Source organism: Myotis lucifugus, unplaced genomic scaffold (assembly GCF_000147115.1).
Source record: "Myotis lucifugus unplaced genomic scaffold, Myoluc2.0 scaffold_15, whole genome shotgun sequence".
NCBI lineage: Eukaryota > Metazoa > Chordata > Mammalia > Chiroptera > Vespertilionidae > Myotis > Myotis lucifugus.
The window spans coordinates 1,762,368-1,781,261 of record NW_005871063.1 but is presented as its reverse complement, the minus strand read 5'-3'; the positions used below and the strand labels follow the sequence as shown (position 1 = coordinate 1,781,261).

Here is an 18,894-nt window from a genome sequence, read left to right as displayed (position 1 = left end):
AACAAAAAATAACACTGTTGGTCCATCTACCAATGGAATACTAAACTGCTATAGGAAAGGAGGAATTCTTACCATTTGCAACAGCATGGATTGGAACTGGAGAGCATTTATGCTAAGCAAAATAAGCCAGTCAGAGAAAGATAAATATCACATGATCTCACTCATTTGTGGAATATAATAAACAACATAAACTGATGAACAAAAACAGATCAGAGACAGAGAAGCATTGATCAGACCATCAAACCTCAGAGGGAAGGTGGGGAAGGGTGGGGGAAGGGGGAGAGATCAACCAAAGGAGTTGTATGCATGCATATAAGCCCAACCAATGGACACAGACACCAGGGGGGTGAGGGCATGAGTGGGGGGTGGGGGGTGGAGGAACAATGGGGGGATAAGGACACATGTAATACCTTAATCAATAAAGAAAAAAAAAAGTAGTTAGGGGTGAGGCATGAGATTCCGCATTTCCAACAACTTCCCAAATGATTGATACCAACACCAGTCTTAGGATCATTCTTCACAGAGCAAGACCTTAAGAAACACCGCTTTAGAATTACTCTTCAAATCTGTCCTACACTACAACAATTAAGCTAATTTTAATGTATCTTCTTTTAATAGCACTTTTCCAATCAAACATTTTCAGTGACTCAATTTTCTAAAAATAAATCCCAAATTCTTGACCTTAGCATTTAGTTTCTTTTCCTTGTTAAGGACTCTATCTTCATTTTACATGATCTGTCTTATCATTCCTTCCACAAAATACTTCAATCTATATGTTTGAGACCTAGAACAGTGCTTCACAGAACTGTAATGTGCAAAAAAATTACCCAGAGAACTTGCTTAAAACATTCCTGGAGTCTACTCCCTAGAGATTCTGACTTGGAATCGGGAGGTCTGGTGGGCTATATTTATAACTAGAGGCCCGATGCATGAAGATTCATGCAAGAATAGGCCTTCCTTCCCTTGGCTGCCGGTACCACCTTCGCTCTGGCCGGAGCCGCCTTTCCGCCTTCCCACGATGCCCAGAGGCCCGGATTGGCTGGGGCAGTGTGGAACACAAGCGTCCCGCCCCACCCACAGCACCTCAGTGCCTGCCTATGCAAATTAACCCATCTTTGTTGGGTTAATTTGCATACTCACTCCTGATTGGCTGGAGGGAGTCTCGAAGGTACAATTTGCATCGTTCTCTTTTATGAGTGTCAATAAGCTCCCAGTAGTTACTGATGCTACAGGTCTGAGGGCGATATTTTGAGTAGCCTCCTCTGAATACTTAAAGTGAAATCATACCCACTCAAACCTTACTACTATTACCAGAAAGGGGATCTGGGTGTGGATTCTTGACTTCATGCAGGAAAGACTTCACAATACGAGTCCAGGTGAATTTTAGAGGACATTTATAAAGACTGAGGACAGTGAAACAAGAAAGGGTTAGGGAAGTGAGCCTAGGCTAGTCTGCTTTGGCTCATTAAGAAGTCAGAGAAAAGGGAACCTTGGGGAGAATCTCAGGGGGTTTGCCTGGGATGAACTACCACTGCCCATTGCTGTCCTGGTTGCAAGTCTCATGGTGTCCTTTAGAGTTTAGGAGGTGTATGCCTGTGGGGAAAGAATAGAGGGAGGGGAGAGGTGCTGGAGTGCTCCTGGGATGGGGAGCTTGAACCATTGCCTAAATGATCTATATGGCCCTTAGCATTATAATATTCTGGAGGCAATATCTTTCTTGATTAAAAATTAGAAAACTGAGTCCCAGATAGGCAGAGTTACTCCACCGCTGAGCTGGGACCACAAATTCTGTATTCTTTTCAGTTTTAAAATTCCAGGTATTAAAAATACAATATAATTAGGTAAAACTCTTCAGTCTGACCTATGAATGGTTTTTATGGCTTTTCAATGAAGTGTGAAATGCTTTGATAGCTGCCAAAGTGTCAACCAGGCTCTGTGGCTGGGAAGGAAAAAGTGTGACTTAGCATCTTTGGTTTTCCAGTGACCTCTATTTGATCTGACAAGCAGCTACAATTAGAGCTGTGAATAAACAAGTAGAACAGAAGTGCACAAGAAATACCTAAGATAATACTCATTTTAAAAAGATGCTTTTAAGCCCTATCAAAAACAACAACCTCTGTCATATCAACCATTTCTTGAATCACTATGGCATGTGAAGCACTAATATAAATAAAATGAGGTCTAGTGATGAGGCTTTTCTAGGGAGTCTGCCAAAAGGAGAAAAGTCACTGGATTTTAATTGGGCCATGCTAATAGACCCAACCACCATTCCTCTCCAAAGTCCATCTCTATTGCAAAGCAGAAAAACAAAAACTCTCAACAACTAAGAAAAAAGTGTATTATTTATTGTATTAACATCTTGGAAGATGTGTTTTAAAGGAGTTCCATTTTGTATAATCTTAAAGCATACAGCACTTGTACATATTGATAATGTTATTTCATCTATTTAAAATAAGCTTCTGAAGCGTGCAGTCCTGCTCTCCTTTCCCAGTTCTTTGCATAATGCAGGGATCCACTGCAAATTAAGGCCCGTGGGCCAAACCCAGCCTGTTGCTTGTTTCTGTATAGACCAAGAACTAAAAACTGTTTTTACATTTTAAGTGGTTGAAAAAAATAAGAATATTTAATACTATGTGAAAAATATAAGAAATTTATGTGGGAGTGTCCATAAACAATGTTCTACTGAACACTGCCGGGCCTATTTGTTACTGTATAGTTTATGTCTCCTTTTCAGCTGCAAGGGCAGAGTTGAGCAATTGCCTAAAATATTTGCTATCTGGACTTTCACAGAAAAAAAGTTTGCTGATCCTCAGAACAATTCTTTGAAATATAAAAAAAATTAGAATTAGAAGGACTTTATTTATAGTTTGTCCTTATTAAATGTTTAACATATAAGCATTTCCAATTTTGACACCAATACAGTCCACTATTATTTACATTACTTTTATCTCATAAATAATTTTGAATGATTAATATTTTTGAAACTCCAGATTTTCCTACTTAAGGAAGTCGTGAAAAATACCCCAAAGCGAAGGTTTAATATAAGCACCTGGTGTTAGAAAGAGTGGACAACAGAAACAAAAAGGAAGGGCTGGTAAAAAGACAAGGAAGAGCTCTATTCTGCAAACAAGCAGCATGAGTTCGATGCAAACAAAACCACAAAAAAACCCTAAAATAAAAAACAAAACAAAAAATCAGTCCAAGGTAAATCCAGGTATCAAGAGATAATGGTAGTAGCATCGTTAACAGAAACAAGGCAATCAAGAAGAGAAACAAGTGGCTAAAGAAGACTGAGTACAGTTTTGGAAATGTTGAACTTGAGAGACCTGAAAAAATCATATGGTGAAGTCAACTAGGTAGGAAGCAATATAGCATCAAAGATTTCAGGGCTGGAAATTCCATTGCAATATTCTACATATAACCACTGAAAAGTTCCCCAAACTCTATGATTGAGAGGCTCTTAACGTTGTGTGTGTGTGTACACACCTTAAGCTTACTATGAAACACAATTATTATAGGGAGAAGTTTTAAAGTAAATATTTCATTTCTCTGGTTCTAAATGAGCCATAGGAAACCATTTAAACTATTAAATGCACATGTGAAATTGCCAACTGACAACTTTATCAACTTTGTTCTTATGTAAACATACAGAGAGCAAAATATTTAAATAACTAGAGAAGATATATTTCCATAGATATAAGTCCTTTAAGAGTTAAAAAAACAAACAAAACAAAAAACAGCTTGACCTTAGCCATGGAATAAAATAATCAATTTAGCCTTAAAGGCTTAGATTCTGAAATGGGATATATTTTATTACAATCATAGATTAACAGAAAATTAGTGCTAAATGGGGACTTTGAAAAATATATTTTTTTATTGATTTCAGAGAGGAAGAGAGGAGAAATAGAAACATCAATGATGAGAGAATCGTTGATCAGCTGCCTCTTGTATGCCCCCTACTGGAGACTGAGCCCGCAATCCTTGACGGGAATCAAACCCAGGATCCTTCAGTCCATAGGTCAATGCTCTATCCACTGAGTCACACTGACTAGGGCTAAATGGGGACTTTTGAGGTAACTGTGATGGTTTCGTCTTGGATGGTTGGGAATGATAATCTCAAAGAGGTTGAGTGACTCACTCAAGGTCCTACAGATAGTCACTGTGAGGACCAAGACAGTAATAAATACCTGATAATACTCTCTCACTTAAGCCAAACCCTTTATATCATGCTTGGTACCAATGAGCATTATGAAGATTAGAAAAACATTATATACAAATGTTATTATAATTGTTATTCTTTTTAAAAAAATATATTTTATTGATTTTTTACAGAGAGGAAGGGAGAGGGATAGAGAGTTAGAAACATCGATGAGAGAGAAACATCTATCAGCTGCCTCCTGCACACCTCCCACTGGGGATGTGCCCGCAACCAAGGTACATGCCCTTGACTGGAATCGAACCTGGGACCTTTCAGTCTGCAGGCCGACACTCTATCCACTGAGCCAAACTGGTTAGGGCTATAATTGTTATTCTTATGTCTAAAGGGCTAAAAACAATGATGCAGTCAAATAAGTAGTTTGGGGGGTGGGAAGGAACCCACATTTAAATTACCTATGATAGTAAACTTTATAAGAGAAGTCTAAGCCTTTCCTGTTCACTAAAGGAGTAGGACATGAAATAAAGATACATAACCACTAATACTTTAAGAAGTACACTAACATAGGTTTTTAAAAATGCATGTATTCTATGCACTAGCATTAAAAAACACAGTAAGACCTCTGGGAATTAGTTAATGTATGCTTTCCCAGGAAAATCTTCTATTTTACTTAATAGTAAGCATTACCAAAGTCATTCAGGGCGCAAGGCTGGGCTAGTGTACAGTCCAGTATCTATAATAATAAAAGTGTAATATGCTAATTAGACCAGAAGACCTTCTGGACGAAGCTGGGGCTGCAAGGGAAGCCCGGGTTCTGGGCGCCAGAGGGAAGCCAGTGTCGGCAGCTGGGGGAAGGAAGGCCTACTCTTGAATGAATTTCGTGTATCGGGCCTATAGTATACTATAAGAGATCAAAGATAGTGGTATATGGGTAAAATAATATGCTGAAATTTGCCGATGAAAACTAGGATAAATGTAACCAAGGTATTTATAGGGCTCTATTTGGGATGTTTTACATTAAGTCTAAGAGCTCCTCTGAATATATAGAAAAATAAAAAGTCATCAAATGGTGTGGTTTATGTAATGTGATATACTGATAAATCAAACAGTTAAAACATATACAGACATTCACATGAAGCAAATCATCAGGCCTGTCAGATAGTTTAGAATAAAACCTGGCACAAATTTCATTCACTGAGGAAAAAATAATGCTGGTAAAAACACTACACTCTATTTTTTTGAACAATTTGATAAGAATGTCATTGCAAACATATTATAAAATCAACAATTACTAAAGCAATGTTTATAGAATTTTTGACAGTAAGATATTAAGGCAGCAATTTAAGAGCATTTTACTACTATCAAGAATGAGCTATTGTCTACACTAACTCGCTTGAGAAATATGACACAGTCCCATCAGTAATGGTGAGTCACTACAGCAGGGATTCTTTCATGGGAGGTGGGCATAGAACAATATACAAAAAGGCTTGTGTAAAAGCCTCAGGAATTCTGCCAATAACCTCCTTTCCCCTGAAACCTCTGGACATCCTTCTACCATGCTGTGAATCAATGTTAGAAAACATTGCCTGAAAAAAGTAGTTTCATGTTAATAACTGTCACTGAGTAACTAGTGGGCAAAGGTGACACAAACCCAAGAAATAAAACACTCTAGCCTTGACCGGTGTGGCTCAGTGGATAGAACATCAGCCTGTGGACTGAAGGGTCCCGGGTTCGATTCTGGTCAAGGGCATGTACCTTGGTTTCGGGCACATCCCCGGTAGGGGGTGTGCAGGAGGCAGCTGACTGATGTTTCTCTCTCATCGATGTTTCTAACTCTCTATCCCTCTCCCTTCCTCTTTGTAAAAAATCAATAAAATATATTTAAAAAAAAAAAGAAATAAAACACTCTAACGGATTAATAAATATCACAAATAATAGCAGTAAACAAAAGATAAGGGTTTTAGAAGTGAAAAGAATTGACACTAAGATACAGTAAAGAACTGTCAATAACAACAACAAAAAGATACTCTAAAGAAATCATTTAAATAACTGTAATCTTTTAATCTGAGTAAGAAAATGAAGGGCATCCATATTTTTGGTATCAATTCAGAAGTATAAAGTATATATACATGAATAACATTAAGTAAATAGTAAATTTTCAGATATATAATTTAACCTGATTAGGATCTTTTTTTGTGTTGTTTTTTTTTCAACAAAGGTCTACCTTTTTGGAAAGGTAGATACTCTGTGATCTTAGGGAGAGTGCTCCCCATCATAAATATATCTATATGAAAGAACCCCTATGAGTTATGTATAAATTGACATGAACATAACTGAGAAAAACCAGTTGTAAGTAGTGATGATACTATAAAGAGAGTAATGATTTCTTATCTTAATTAAGATCCTACATTATATGGCTGACCTTAACTAAGCCTGTTGTTAGATATTATATATCCATATATGAAATTATATAGAGGAAAAAGCTCAAATACAATATTCAGGAACACTTTAATACACATTAAACAGAAAAAGAAGCACATTTTAAAATTATCAATGTTTTTAAAGATACCCCAATAAATGTATTCATTAATATTCATCCCTTGCTTAGGGAACTGATCAATTCTAGATCTATAATTATAATTCCCATTGCCAAGAGTTGCCATATCCAATATGCATAAATTTTATTATACAATGTCTACTAAAAATCAGCAAAAAAGTAAAACATGTCTCTACTAAAGTTATTACTCTCAATATTATAGTGTTTAATTGATTACTGTTATCTTCAGGGATGTTAGCAAATTTTCAATTGCTCTTGATACCATTTTATTCCCAAGGTTTGCTGTGTAACTGTGGGTTTGTTTTTAATATTTACCTAAAACAGGGGAATGACTTTACGTAAAAGAAATCCTGCTTCTTTTAGAACCACAAAAGGGACAAAAACAACTAGTGAAGCTAACTGTTAAGATAGGCAAAACATGCACGGGTTGGTTTGGCTCAGTGGTTAGAGCATCAGACTTTGAACCTAAGGGTTGTGGTCAAGGGTATGTACCTGGGTTACAGGTTCGATCCCAGCCCTCTGCCCAGCCCTGTGTCTCTCTCCCTCCCTTCTAGTCTCTCTAAAAAAATCAATGGAAAAAATATCCTTGGGTGAAGATCAAAATAAATACAATTTTAAAAAGCAAAAGAAACACTGATTATTACACATTTTCAAGACGAATATTTTACCATGCAGATTATTTAAGACAACAAAGTTTTACCTCTACACAGGTTTTCATCCCTGAGGCAGCAGCATAGTGCAGGGGTGTGTTTTTTTTGTTATCTACAGCATCAATAGCTGCTCTCTCATACTCCCCTTGGTCAAGTTTTGCTCCTTTCCATCTTAAGATCATCTGCAGACAATCTGCTCTTCTAAAATCATCTTCCATGGGGCGTGCTAAACGAGGATGAAGGGCTCCTTCAGATATCATAATTTGAGGTCCCATACACAACAAATGCATAGATGTTTCATTGTGCACATTCCGTTTATTTGGATTTCCATCTCTACCAAAAAGAAAAGTCCTAAAGTAGTAAAGAAAAAGAAGGACAAAAATCAATTATTTCCTACTTTGAAATAAGAATAGAAGATAACAAATTTAAAAGATAATTATGAATATGCACATTTGATACTATACCAAAAATTCAACAAGTTGTCATTTATTGCTAATCAAACTTAAAGATTACTTTTCAGACTCTGAAATTAATATCAAAGAACCTTCTACACTGCTACATTAAAATCCACTGATCTACTTTGCATTATGAATAATCTTTTACCCATGCATAATTTTAAAAAGTCATATACATACTGATCTTCTGAAAAGTACTGATTCACCAAGTTATGCAGATTTTCTAGATGTTGTCACATTTCATTTCAAATATTTTCTTAAAATCCTATTAGTTTATACCACCATAAATCTTACTATAATCCTGGTCATAAGAATATTTCCTTGTGCAATAATTTTTTAAAAATATATTTTTATTGATTTCAGAGAGAAAGAAAGTGGGAAAGAGAAACTACAATAATAAGAGAGAATCACTGATCTGCTGCCCCCTGCACGCCCCATACTAGGGATCAGCCTCTAACCTGGGCATGTGCCCTGGCCGGGAATCGAACTGTAACCTCCTGTTTCACAGGTTGACACTCAACCTCTGAGCTAGCAGGCAGGGCCCTTGTGCAATGATTTTATAAAATTTATTTTTACTTTGTGTAAGATATTATGCTAGATGCTAGAGGTACAAAAAAGACACTTTTATCACAAAGTTGCAATTTAGGTAGGCAGAGAGAAGATACAATGAGATAGTGTATGCCAAACAAGTAATAAAAACAAAAAAGAGCCGTATAAGTTTAAAAAAAAAGAAAGAAAGACTGAGGTTCTTGTGAGTTGTGACAGGCTAAGAAGATAAAGCCTTCCCAGGACCTTGTAGGAAGGGTAAGATTTAGCAAAGAAAGAGAAAGCTGAGTGGAGTGGGGAAGGGATTCTGGGGCAAAGAGAGCAGCATGGACATGGTAGACAGAACACACATGGCATGATTCAGGTATATAAAAAAGAGCAGCTTGCCCTAACCGGTTTGGCTCAGTGGATAGAGCGTCAGCCTACAGACTAAAGGGTCCCAGGTTCGATTCCGGTCAAGGGCATGTACCTTGGTTGTGGGCACATCCCCAGTAGGGGGTGTGCAGGAGGCAGCTGATCGATGTTTCTCTCTCGTCGATGTTTCTAACTCTCTATCCCTATCCTTTCCTCTCTGTAAAAAAATCAATAAAATATATTTTTAAAAAAAGAACAGCTTAATTTGAACAACAATTTGTATAAAATGAAATTTAAAAAGCTTGAAAGTTTTTAAGTTCTAAAAAGCTTTGAATACATGTTTAAGAATTATATTTCACTGTGTAAGCAAAGAAGTGTTTCTTTCTTTCTGTTCTAGCATTAGACTCCCATAGCTGCATAATCTACTTCTAAAAAAACTAAATTTGTTTTGGAGCTACTTTTCTATCCTTTGCTTCTTTCATGTTATAAGCTAGTAAATATCAAATTTAACTCCCTTGTAATTAGGTAAGAATCTTTGAATAAATATACTCCCTGTTACTAATACTTGAAAAGCTTTAAGTTTGTTAGTATTTTAAATTTTAAGGAAATGTTTCACTTTTAGAAAAGTCTTCTCAAGTAACTAAACCCCATTAAAAGAAAGGAAACTCAAATCTGATCATAACTAGATAAGGCAAAAGTATCTGTTTTTCAACTTCAACTAGTGAATCAGAGCTTAAGAACTTTGCTATAGGCCCCAGTCCCTGCAATTTGTTGATAAGTACTTTTCTAGAATCAAAATCATTGTAGCAACAAGAATATGTGAACCGAACATGAATCGAAGATGGCGGCGTAGGTAAACACCGGAGACCGCTGCCGTAAACAACCACTTCAAAAATACAGCTAAAGGTCGGAACGGACATCAACCAGAACCACAGGAAGGCTGGCTGAGGAGGGACTCTTCAGCTAGAAGCAAAAACAACAGCAGTCCGACGCACAGAGGAGGCGCAGTGTGGAAAATTTAAAGGTACGGTGGTGCGGCGGTGCGCGCGCAAAGCGGGCTGGTGGCTGAGGGCGCGGTTGTCGTTTTCACTCAGGAGTGAATCTCAGACTCTGGGCTACAGATCCGGGCGAGTCTCTAGGGACCCTGACTCAAACGGGAGAAGTGGGACTGTCTGGCTACGGCCCCTCCGAGGTTTGCAGCGATTGCTGGGACAGAGAGGCAGAGCCCTTGGGGACGGACTGAGAGCGCCCATAGCTGCTCCCTCCCCCCGCCCTGTTGAGCCCGCCCCGCCCAGGCACTGCGCACAGACATTTGCAAGGGCAGGACTAGCGCCTCCCCAGAATCCTACAGCCAGTAGGTCTGCTGGTCAAATCCCTCTAGTGTTAACTACAACAATTAAGGCTTCGCTAGAACAAGACTGCGCACAGAGACCACAAGGGGGTGCACCAAGAAAGCATAAAAGATGCGGAGACAAAAAAGCATGACAGAAATGGAGGATATGGAGCTAAGAATCGCAATTTTGAGGGCTTGCCATAAATTTGTGCAGAGCCTCACGAAAACTAATGAGACCCTCGATGCTACGATAAAGAAATTAGAAAGTAAGCATACACGGACTGAAATAAAGAATATTATACCCAATAGCAGACCAGACGAGCAAAAGAATCAAACCAAAGATTCGACAAAAAACACCCAATTGGAAAACCAAAATGAAAAAAGAATCCGAAAGTGTGAAGATAGTATAAGGAGCCTCTGGGACAGCTTTAAGCGGCCTAATATCAGAATTATTGGAGTCCCAGAAGATGAGAGACAGCAAGATATTGAAAACCTATTTCAAGAAATAATGGCAGAAAACTTCCCCCCATCTGGAGAAAGAAATGGACTTACAGGTCCAAGAAGCGCAGAGAACCCCAAACAAAAGGAATCCAAAGAGGACCACACCAAGACACATCATCATTAAAATGCCAAGAGCAAAAGACAAAGAGAAAATCTTAAAAGCAGCAAGAGAAAGAGGCTCAATTACCTACAAGGGAATACCCATACGACTGTCAGCTGATTTCTCAACAGAAACTTTGCAGGCCAGAAGGGAGTGGCAAGAAATATTCAAAGTGCTGAATACCAAGAACCTACAACCAAGATTACTTTATCCAGCAAAGCTATCATTCAGAATTGAAGGTCAGATAAAGAGCTTCACAGATAAGGAAAAGCTAAAGGAGTTCATCACCGCCAAACCAGTATTATATGAAATGCTGAAAGGTATCCTTTAAGAAGAGGAAGAAGAAGAAAAAGGTAAAGATACAAATTATGAACAACAAATATGCATCTATCAACAAATGAATCTAAGAATCAAGTGAATAAATAACCTGATGTACAGAATGAACTGGTGATTATAATGAATCAGGGACATAGAAAGGGAATGGACTGACTATTCTTAGGGGAAAAGGGGTGTGGGAGATGCGGGAAGTGACTGGACAAAAATCATGCACCTATGGATGAACACAGTGGGTGGGGAGTGAGGGTGGAGGGTGGGGTGGGAGCTGGAAGGAGGGGAGTTATGGGGGAAAAAAAAAAGAGGAACAAATGTAATAATCTGAACAATAAAGATTTAAAAAAAAAAAAAAAAGAATATGTGAACCAACCTCACTATTAAAACTTTTGGTCTAATTTAGACTTAATTTTAAAAAGTCATACCTAATAATTTAAGCATATTCAGTTTTAGAAATTTCAATTCACTACAATACCATATAACACCCACATCTGTATGTATATATTTTCAAAGATCAGGGTTTTTTCCCCTCTTTCACTAATATGTTTTTCTCCCTTGACTAATTTATTATCAACTTGTTTATAGTAATACTTACCCTAATATTCTATTCATTCCATGTCTAGCAGCATAGTGTAATGGAGTATTGTGCTGGTAGGGTTCCCCATAAGATGTATTAGGATCAAGGGATTCTTTTAGCTGAGGGTTGTTTTCGTATATTTGGCAGGCCAGGTTTTCATCACCATTGATGAGTGCTTTACGAAATTTGGTGGTTGTATTTCCCATGTTTTGTTTTGTTGTTTTTTTCTGACAGGCAGTGGCACTTTTTTCCTCCCCCTTCAGCCACTTCTTGAATGCTTCTGCAACATGTTTCACATTCTAATAGAGAAAAAAAAGATCAAATGAGATTGGGAAACAATAATTATGAAGCAGTATCCTAAAGAAACATCACAATTAAGAACACTAATAAAATCTAGAAAGAGGATGTAAAGTGACAACTTATACTAGTATTACATTTATCTTACTAGCCAAAAAAGTCTCAAATTTTTAACACTGTCCAAATTAACTTCTTGTTAAACTGTAACATTTTCCAGTACAGAGACTGCTAAGGTTTCACAGGCTGTACTTTGTACTATTAAAGTTATCTACATACAGTAGCTTTTCAATGTTCCTCTTTACATGAGCAGGAAATGCGTGTAACTGAATTTTATGGGTGAATGTATTTAAATTTCTATATAAACTATGTATAAATCTGACTCTACCAACTTGTGGGATAGTGAAAAATGTAGATTTTTATTTTTGCTCATATAAGAACTCCAGAATAGATGTTAAACTGAAACTGCTCAGTACTTATAAGGACATCAGAGAAAAGGTTACAAATGTAAACATACAGGACCATACAACTCAAGTGATTAATGAGATAGTCACAGTAAAGTATTAAAACTGACTATACACAGAACAATGGAAACTGTTTATTCTACCTTAAGACCATTACATTATTTATTTCTACTATGAAGAATTTAAAACAAAACTGAAAACATCACATACTTGCACATACTATGTTTAGAAAGAGGCTAAGATAATAATCATATGGGCATTAACTACTGAAACAATGTGACGTGGGCAGAGGAAGAAGGACATGGAACCAATCACTGGATTTGGAGCTCAAAATCTCTTACCTACTTACACTAGCTGTGCAATTTTGAGCTATTTACCCTCTAAAAGCCTTGGGTTCCTAACTGCATAGTAAAAGAAAATGACTATTTCTTAAAAAAATATATTTTTATTGATTTCAGAGAGGAAGGGAGGGAGGAAGAGAGATAGAAATATCAATGATGTGAGAGAATCATTGGTCGGCTGCCTCCTGCACACCAAACATTGGGGATCGAGCTTGCAACCCGGGTATGGGCCCTGATTGGGAATCAAACCATGACATCCTTGTTCATAAGTTGACGCTAAACCACTAAGCCACACTGGCAGGGCAGAAAATGACTATTTCTTAAGGATGGCTGTGAGGATTATAAGTACTTTATTTAAAGTACCTACCACAGTCCTTGACTAGTGTATTCAATAAATGCTAGCTTCCTTCCATTCCAAGAAATGATTCTGAATCTACTCTTGAACTATGATCAAAATAAGTGATAAAGGAAACAGCATATGCAAAGGCAGGTATAAAACAAAAGGCTTATTCAGTATGAATGAAGTTCAAGTTCTCTAGTGTTGAACTACCAAAAAATAAAACAAAATACTAGGTTGGGTCCAGACTGAGAAACTTTTACTTTAACCTGTAAAGAACAGATAATTAAAGGCTTTATGAAGGGCAGGGATATAATTATTTTATGCTTTGGAAAATTAGTTATTGTGACATTGTAGAAGATAGACTAGAGGGAGAAAAACTTAGAAGGAGAATACAAGAATCCATCATGTCACCCAGTTAACTCAGTGGCAGACTGGACATTAAAACATAGCATTAAGAAAAGTTGAAAATAATATGTACTTTTTCAACATAAGCTTTGTAGAGGCAGTAACAGTTTTAACAGAATACAAATTAAAGGAGTGAAAAACAAATTAGTTGGGTTTTTTTTTTAATGTTTTGGCTTTTAGAGAGGAAGGGAGAGGGATAGAGAGATAGAAACATGGATGAGAGAGGAACACCTATCGGCTACCTCCTGCAAACAGTTTACTGGGAATTGAGCCTGCAACCCAGGCATGTGCCCTGACTGGGAATTGAACCAGCGACCTCTTGGTTGCTGGGTCGATGCTAAGCCTCACTGGCTGGGGTGGTTTATTTTTCTTTTTAATTTTCTGTATAACAGAGGCTCTCAACTTTGGCTATACATTTAATAACATGGGGAACTTCATTGGCCAAGCTACATCCCAGATAAATAAAATCAGAGTCTCTAATGGGAGGCACCCAGGCCTTGGAATTTAAGCTCCTTAGGTGAGTTCAATGTGCACACACCACTGTATAAAAAGCTCCTGAATACCTCTAGCTAAATGTTATATCTGAGTATGGAGATCAAGGTGAGCAGGCAGGGTAAGATATCTGTTAAACTTATTTTAGAGATAGGTATTAACTACCTACTTACTATAGCAGCACACTTTCTGGCACACAACTATACTTAAGGAGGTCATCATTTGGCTCTTTTAAAGGTTGTTACTGACTTTTTACTCTAAATATGCAAATACATATACATAGAATGTTTTGAAAATATGAAAAAAGAAAAAGGACAAAAACTCATCGTCTATTTACTGGAAGATAACCACTATTAGCATTTTGATAAATAACTGCCTTATTTATAATGTATATAAATATGTGTTTGTATGCATATGTACTATTTATATATACTACTATATATATACTAGAAGCCCGGTGCATGAAATTCGTGCAACAGTAGGCCTTCGCAGCTGTGGCAGCTGCCTGGATTCCTCCCTTGCAGCCACAGTGGCTGCCTGGATCCCTTGAAGCTGGGGCAGCTTCCTCGATCCCGTGGCTGCAGCCCCAGTTTCGTCCAGAAGGTCGTCCGGAAGGACATCTGGTCTAATTAGCATATTACACTTTTATTATTATAGATATACTATAAATACTTATATACATATTGGATCATGCTACATAATTTTAAACAATTTATTTAACTTTCTAGAGAGTTGTTAAACCTTTATCATAAAGTTCTTTATCATCTCATCTTGAATGAGGAGCAAACTCCCCCTCCCACAATCTATCACAATATACTATAGCCACTTTTGGGATTTTTTAGTAACAGCCTGGATTTTATTTTTCTTTTGTTTTTCATAGAATCTAGGAGCCATATGTTTATCCTTAGTGAACTAATTTGTTTTGTTGTACTGCTTTAAGCACTTTAAGAGTTTATTATTCTTAATGAAAACTCCATTCAGTTCATTGTATATTTTTATTTATAAAAAAATATAAAGAATATCATATGGAAAAAAAAATCATATGGGTTCTAAAAGGTCTTTCCTAAGGATTTGGAAACTTTCAGTTGTCTAGCCTTATCTTTCTTCTCTGATAGACTATAGCTCAAATTATGAACATTTTCAGAGTTTTCGATTAGACTAATAAATAACACATTGTCACTGAATTACATTATTACTTTAGAGAAATATCCTATATGAAAATAATTTCTATCCAACATGTGAAAAAAGTATCTAAGAAAGCAATTATATCATCATGGGAGTACTTAGTTAAAACAACCAAGATACTTTAAAAAAAAATCAATAATACTCTAAATGTGCATTTAAATATTACTGTTACTCATGTTGAAAGCATAATGGTATCTGGAAATCTTTTTGTAGTTCTCAGTTATTTTCAAGTATGTTTCATTTTTAAAATATGAGTTCAATAAGCCTGAAAGTCACCAGGAAATGCATCATTTAAAGCAGCCATAGTTCTATTCCCTCTCAGATTTATTTTCACAAGTCTTGCCAGATTTGTCCTTCCACTTTTTCATAGCTATAGCAGCATAACCTGAAGTGACTGTTCCCCCTTTATTTTTGAAATCAAACACTTAAGTACTATTTCTCCAACTCTAAGATAAATCTATATAGAGAGCTTCAAGATAAAAATGATGGATTTTCAATAATTTCTTATTTTGGGCTTTTAAGTTATATAGGAAAATCCAGGTGAAGCTTCATCACTGACTAGTAAAGCACAGCACTTAATAAGTATTTAATGAAAAAAGTAAGAAAAATACACCACCAATGAACACCAGATAGTTTTCCCTAATTTTTCATTAACTTTTAAATGTGAAGGGCTCTATAACTCTTGCTTTAAACCTTTGTCTCTCAACTTGCCCATTCATAGGTTAATAATCAGTGCAACAACTCAAGTGCACTTAAATTAATAAACTACCGCCAGAAACCTTTTACAGAAGATGAAATACTTCAGATATAAATAACACCTAATTTATCTGTTTCTACGAAAGTAAATTATCTTAAAGTCATAATTATGGATTGAAATTGTTGACCTAAACAAAATAAGTGACTCCTATTTTTCACTCAACTGGAAGAAGACCCATTATTACACATGCATACGTACACACATCATCCTGCAACTTTCTGCAGTTAAGAACAACTCAACAACTGATAACAACAATTTCAATCTACAACTAAACATTCCTTTAGCCAGAACAGAAGCAAGTAGAAAGTTCACTCAAATAGTATGTCCAATCCCACCCCCCTCTTGAAATCAGAAAGATGTGTCTCAAAGAAGAAAATTCCAAAAAGCTCTACGTCCAAAGAAATGCTCTAATTGTTATTACAATAATACTGAGTAAAAAGGAGAGGATGGTTTTAAAAAGACTCTAAAATAATTATCAAGGTGTAAGGTAAAAAAATAAATAAGGAAAAAAGTCATGAAAAGTCAATATACTACAACAGACAGAAACCATGTGGGCAAATAATATATTAAGCTATCAACTCTGTTCATTCACTTCTTCAATAACATGTAGTAATTTTTATTACCATGCACTAGAATCATGGGGTGGGGAGGGTGATTTCAACTGGTCTAGGAAGGACAAGGCCAGAGCGAAAAGTTTAAAATATATACAGTTTAATATTAAGGACCATAGATTGGTTTTGAAACTGTGCTAAGCCTAATGTATTAGCAAGAACTGTGACTGCAAGAAAAAGGGGGTAATAGTCAGAAAGTGCTGTGTTCAACTTCTGTTTCTATTTTACCAAGTAACTTAATCTCTTTCAGTTGTTTCTTCACCTATACACCAGAAGTATTAATATTTATTTTCTTCAGTTAACAAATATAAGTGAACAAATAGAAACCAATGCATCTATAGAGTTTATATTGCAGTGGGATTATAAAGATGAACATTGTAAGGTTTTTATTTTATTTTGTTTGTGATAGGGAGCCATTACAGGTTTTGAGCTAGATCTTTTTCAGGCTTTAGCATTTTAAAATACATTTAAGATTTATCTGTGTTGATGCATGAATCAATAGTTCAATCCTTTTTATTGCTCAGTAGTACTACATTTTGTGGATGTACCACGGTTTGTTTAACTATTCACATATTACAGGACATGCTGGTTGTTTCCAGTTTGGGGCAACTGTTACGTAAAACTACAATGACATTCACATACAGTTTTTGTGTAAATATGTGTTTTAATTTTCCTTGGGCAAATATCCAGGAGCAGAATTACTGGGACATGTGGTAAGTTGTTTAACTTCATTATCTTGGTTAGCACTTTGAAGCACTGGATTTCTTTTTTTTTTTTCACCCTTTCAGTAGCCTTTCTAATGGATGTATTGTGATACACAATGATACTAATTTGCAGGATACAAGATCAATATGCAGAAATCTACTGCATTTCTATACATAAATAACAAACTATCAGAGAAATTAAGAAAACAATGCCATTTACAACTGGATCAAAAAGAATAAAATACAGTCATGTACTACATAACAATATTTTGGACAATGATGGACTGCATATATAAGAGTAATCCCATCTATTATATAAAAAGCCTGTGGTCATCATGCCATCACGACCGACCAGCAGGAGGCTGTGGACGGGGGCTTGACTCTGGAGGACTTGACTGGAGGCATGGGTGGATTTCTGGGTCCCACCGAGCCGCTGGACTCTGGGTCCTGGGTCTTGCACGATTTCGAGTGCTGGGCCCCTAGTCTCTCTCTCTATATATATAAAAGCCTAAGCAACCCTTCGACTGGTAGCTATGACATGCACTGACCAACAGAAGGCAGACGCTCAGTGCACAGGCATGGAAACATAGAACAGACTGATGAATCTCAGAGGGAAGCGGGGAGGGAGAACAGGAAGAGATTAGCCAAAGATCTTATATGTATACTAGAGGCCCGGTGCATGAATTCTTGCACCGGCCAGTTTCGGCCCGATCCCCGCAGGCCAGGCTGAGGGACCCCACCTGTGCACGAATTCGTGCACTGAGCCTCTAACAGTGGTTCTCAACCTTCTGGCCCTTTAAATACAGTTCCTCATGTTGTGACCCAACCATAAAATTATTTTCGTTGCTACTTCATAACTATAATGTTGCTACTGTTATGAATCGTAATGTAAATGTCTGATATGCAGGATGGTCTTAGGCGACCCCTGTGAAAGGGTCGTTCGACCGCCAAAGGGGTCACGACCCACAGGTTGAGAAAGGCTGCTCTAGTAAGATTATAATGCAGTTGAAAAGTTCCTATTGCCTAATGACGTCATAGCCATCATAATGTCATAGCGCAAAGGTTGCAAAAAGCAACAAGGCTGTGATTGAGATGGCAAACAACTTTAATGTGACCATGGATGAGATGACATTGAGGAGTTCCTAGAGGTGGTTCCTAAGAAATTGACTAATAAGGAGTTGTTGGAACTGGAACAACAACAACAACAACAGCAACAAAAACATAGCTGAAGAAAAGGCAAGAGAAAAGGAAACTGCAGGAGAACATAAGAACCCCAAGAGAAATCACAGTGAAGAGTCTAACAGAAGCTTTTGCAGACCTCAACAAGCTCCGTAAAGTTAGCAAACATGGACAACAACACTGAAAGGTTTTCTTTAACTATTCACAGTGCACTATCTGCTTACAAGTAAATCTATGATTTAAAAAAAGAAGAAACAAACCAAGTAAACCACAGGAAACACATCTCTGAAAAGAATGACACCTTCTTGAGGAAGCGATTAGGCAGGTTCTCCAAGAGGTACTCCAGAAGAAGGCACTGTTATCATAGGACAGTGATGGCGAACCTTTTGAGCTCAGCATGTCAGCATTTTGAAAACCCTAACTTAACTCTGGTGCCGTGTCACAGATAGAAATTTTTTGATATTTGCAACCATAGTAAAACAAAGATTTATATTTTTGATATTTATTTTATATATTTAAATGCCATTTAACAAAGAAAAATCAACCAAAAAAATGAGTTCGCG

The 18,894-nt window shown here is 36.9% G+C and overlaps 1 protein-coding gene across 1 annotated transcript in view; it reads right to left on the bottom strand.

Annotated features, from left to right (window-relative positions):
* ANKIB1 (ankyrin repeat and IBR domain containing 1) overlaps positions 1-18,894 on the bottom strand; it is a 121,054-nt gene that overhangs the window by 76,720 nt on the left and 25,440 nt on the right. The window contains exons 2-3 of the mRNA XM_023750785.1: positions 11,578-11,858; positions 7,414-7,714 (exon numbers count right to left, since the gene is read on the bottom strand). Of these exons, the coding sequence (XP_023606553.1) occupies positions 7,414-7,714; positions 11,578-11,765 (489 nt within the window). The 5' untranslated portion in view covers positions 11,766-11,858. The remainder of the gene's footprint in view (positions 1-7,413; positions 7,715-11,577; positions 11,859-18,894) is intronic.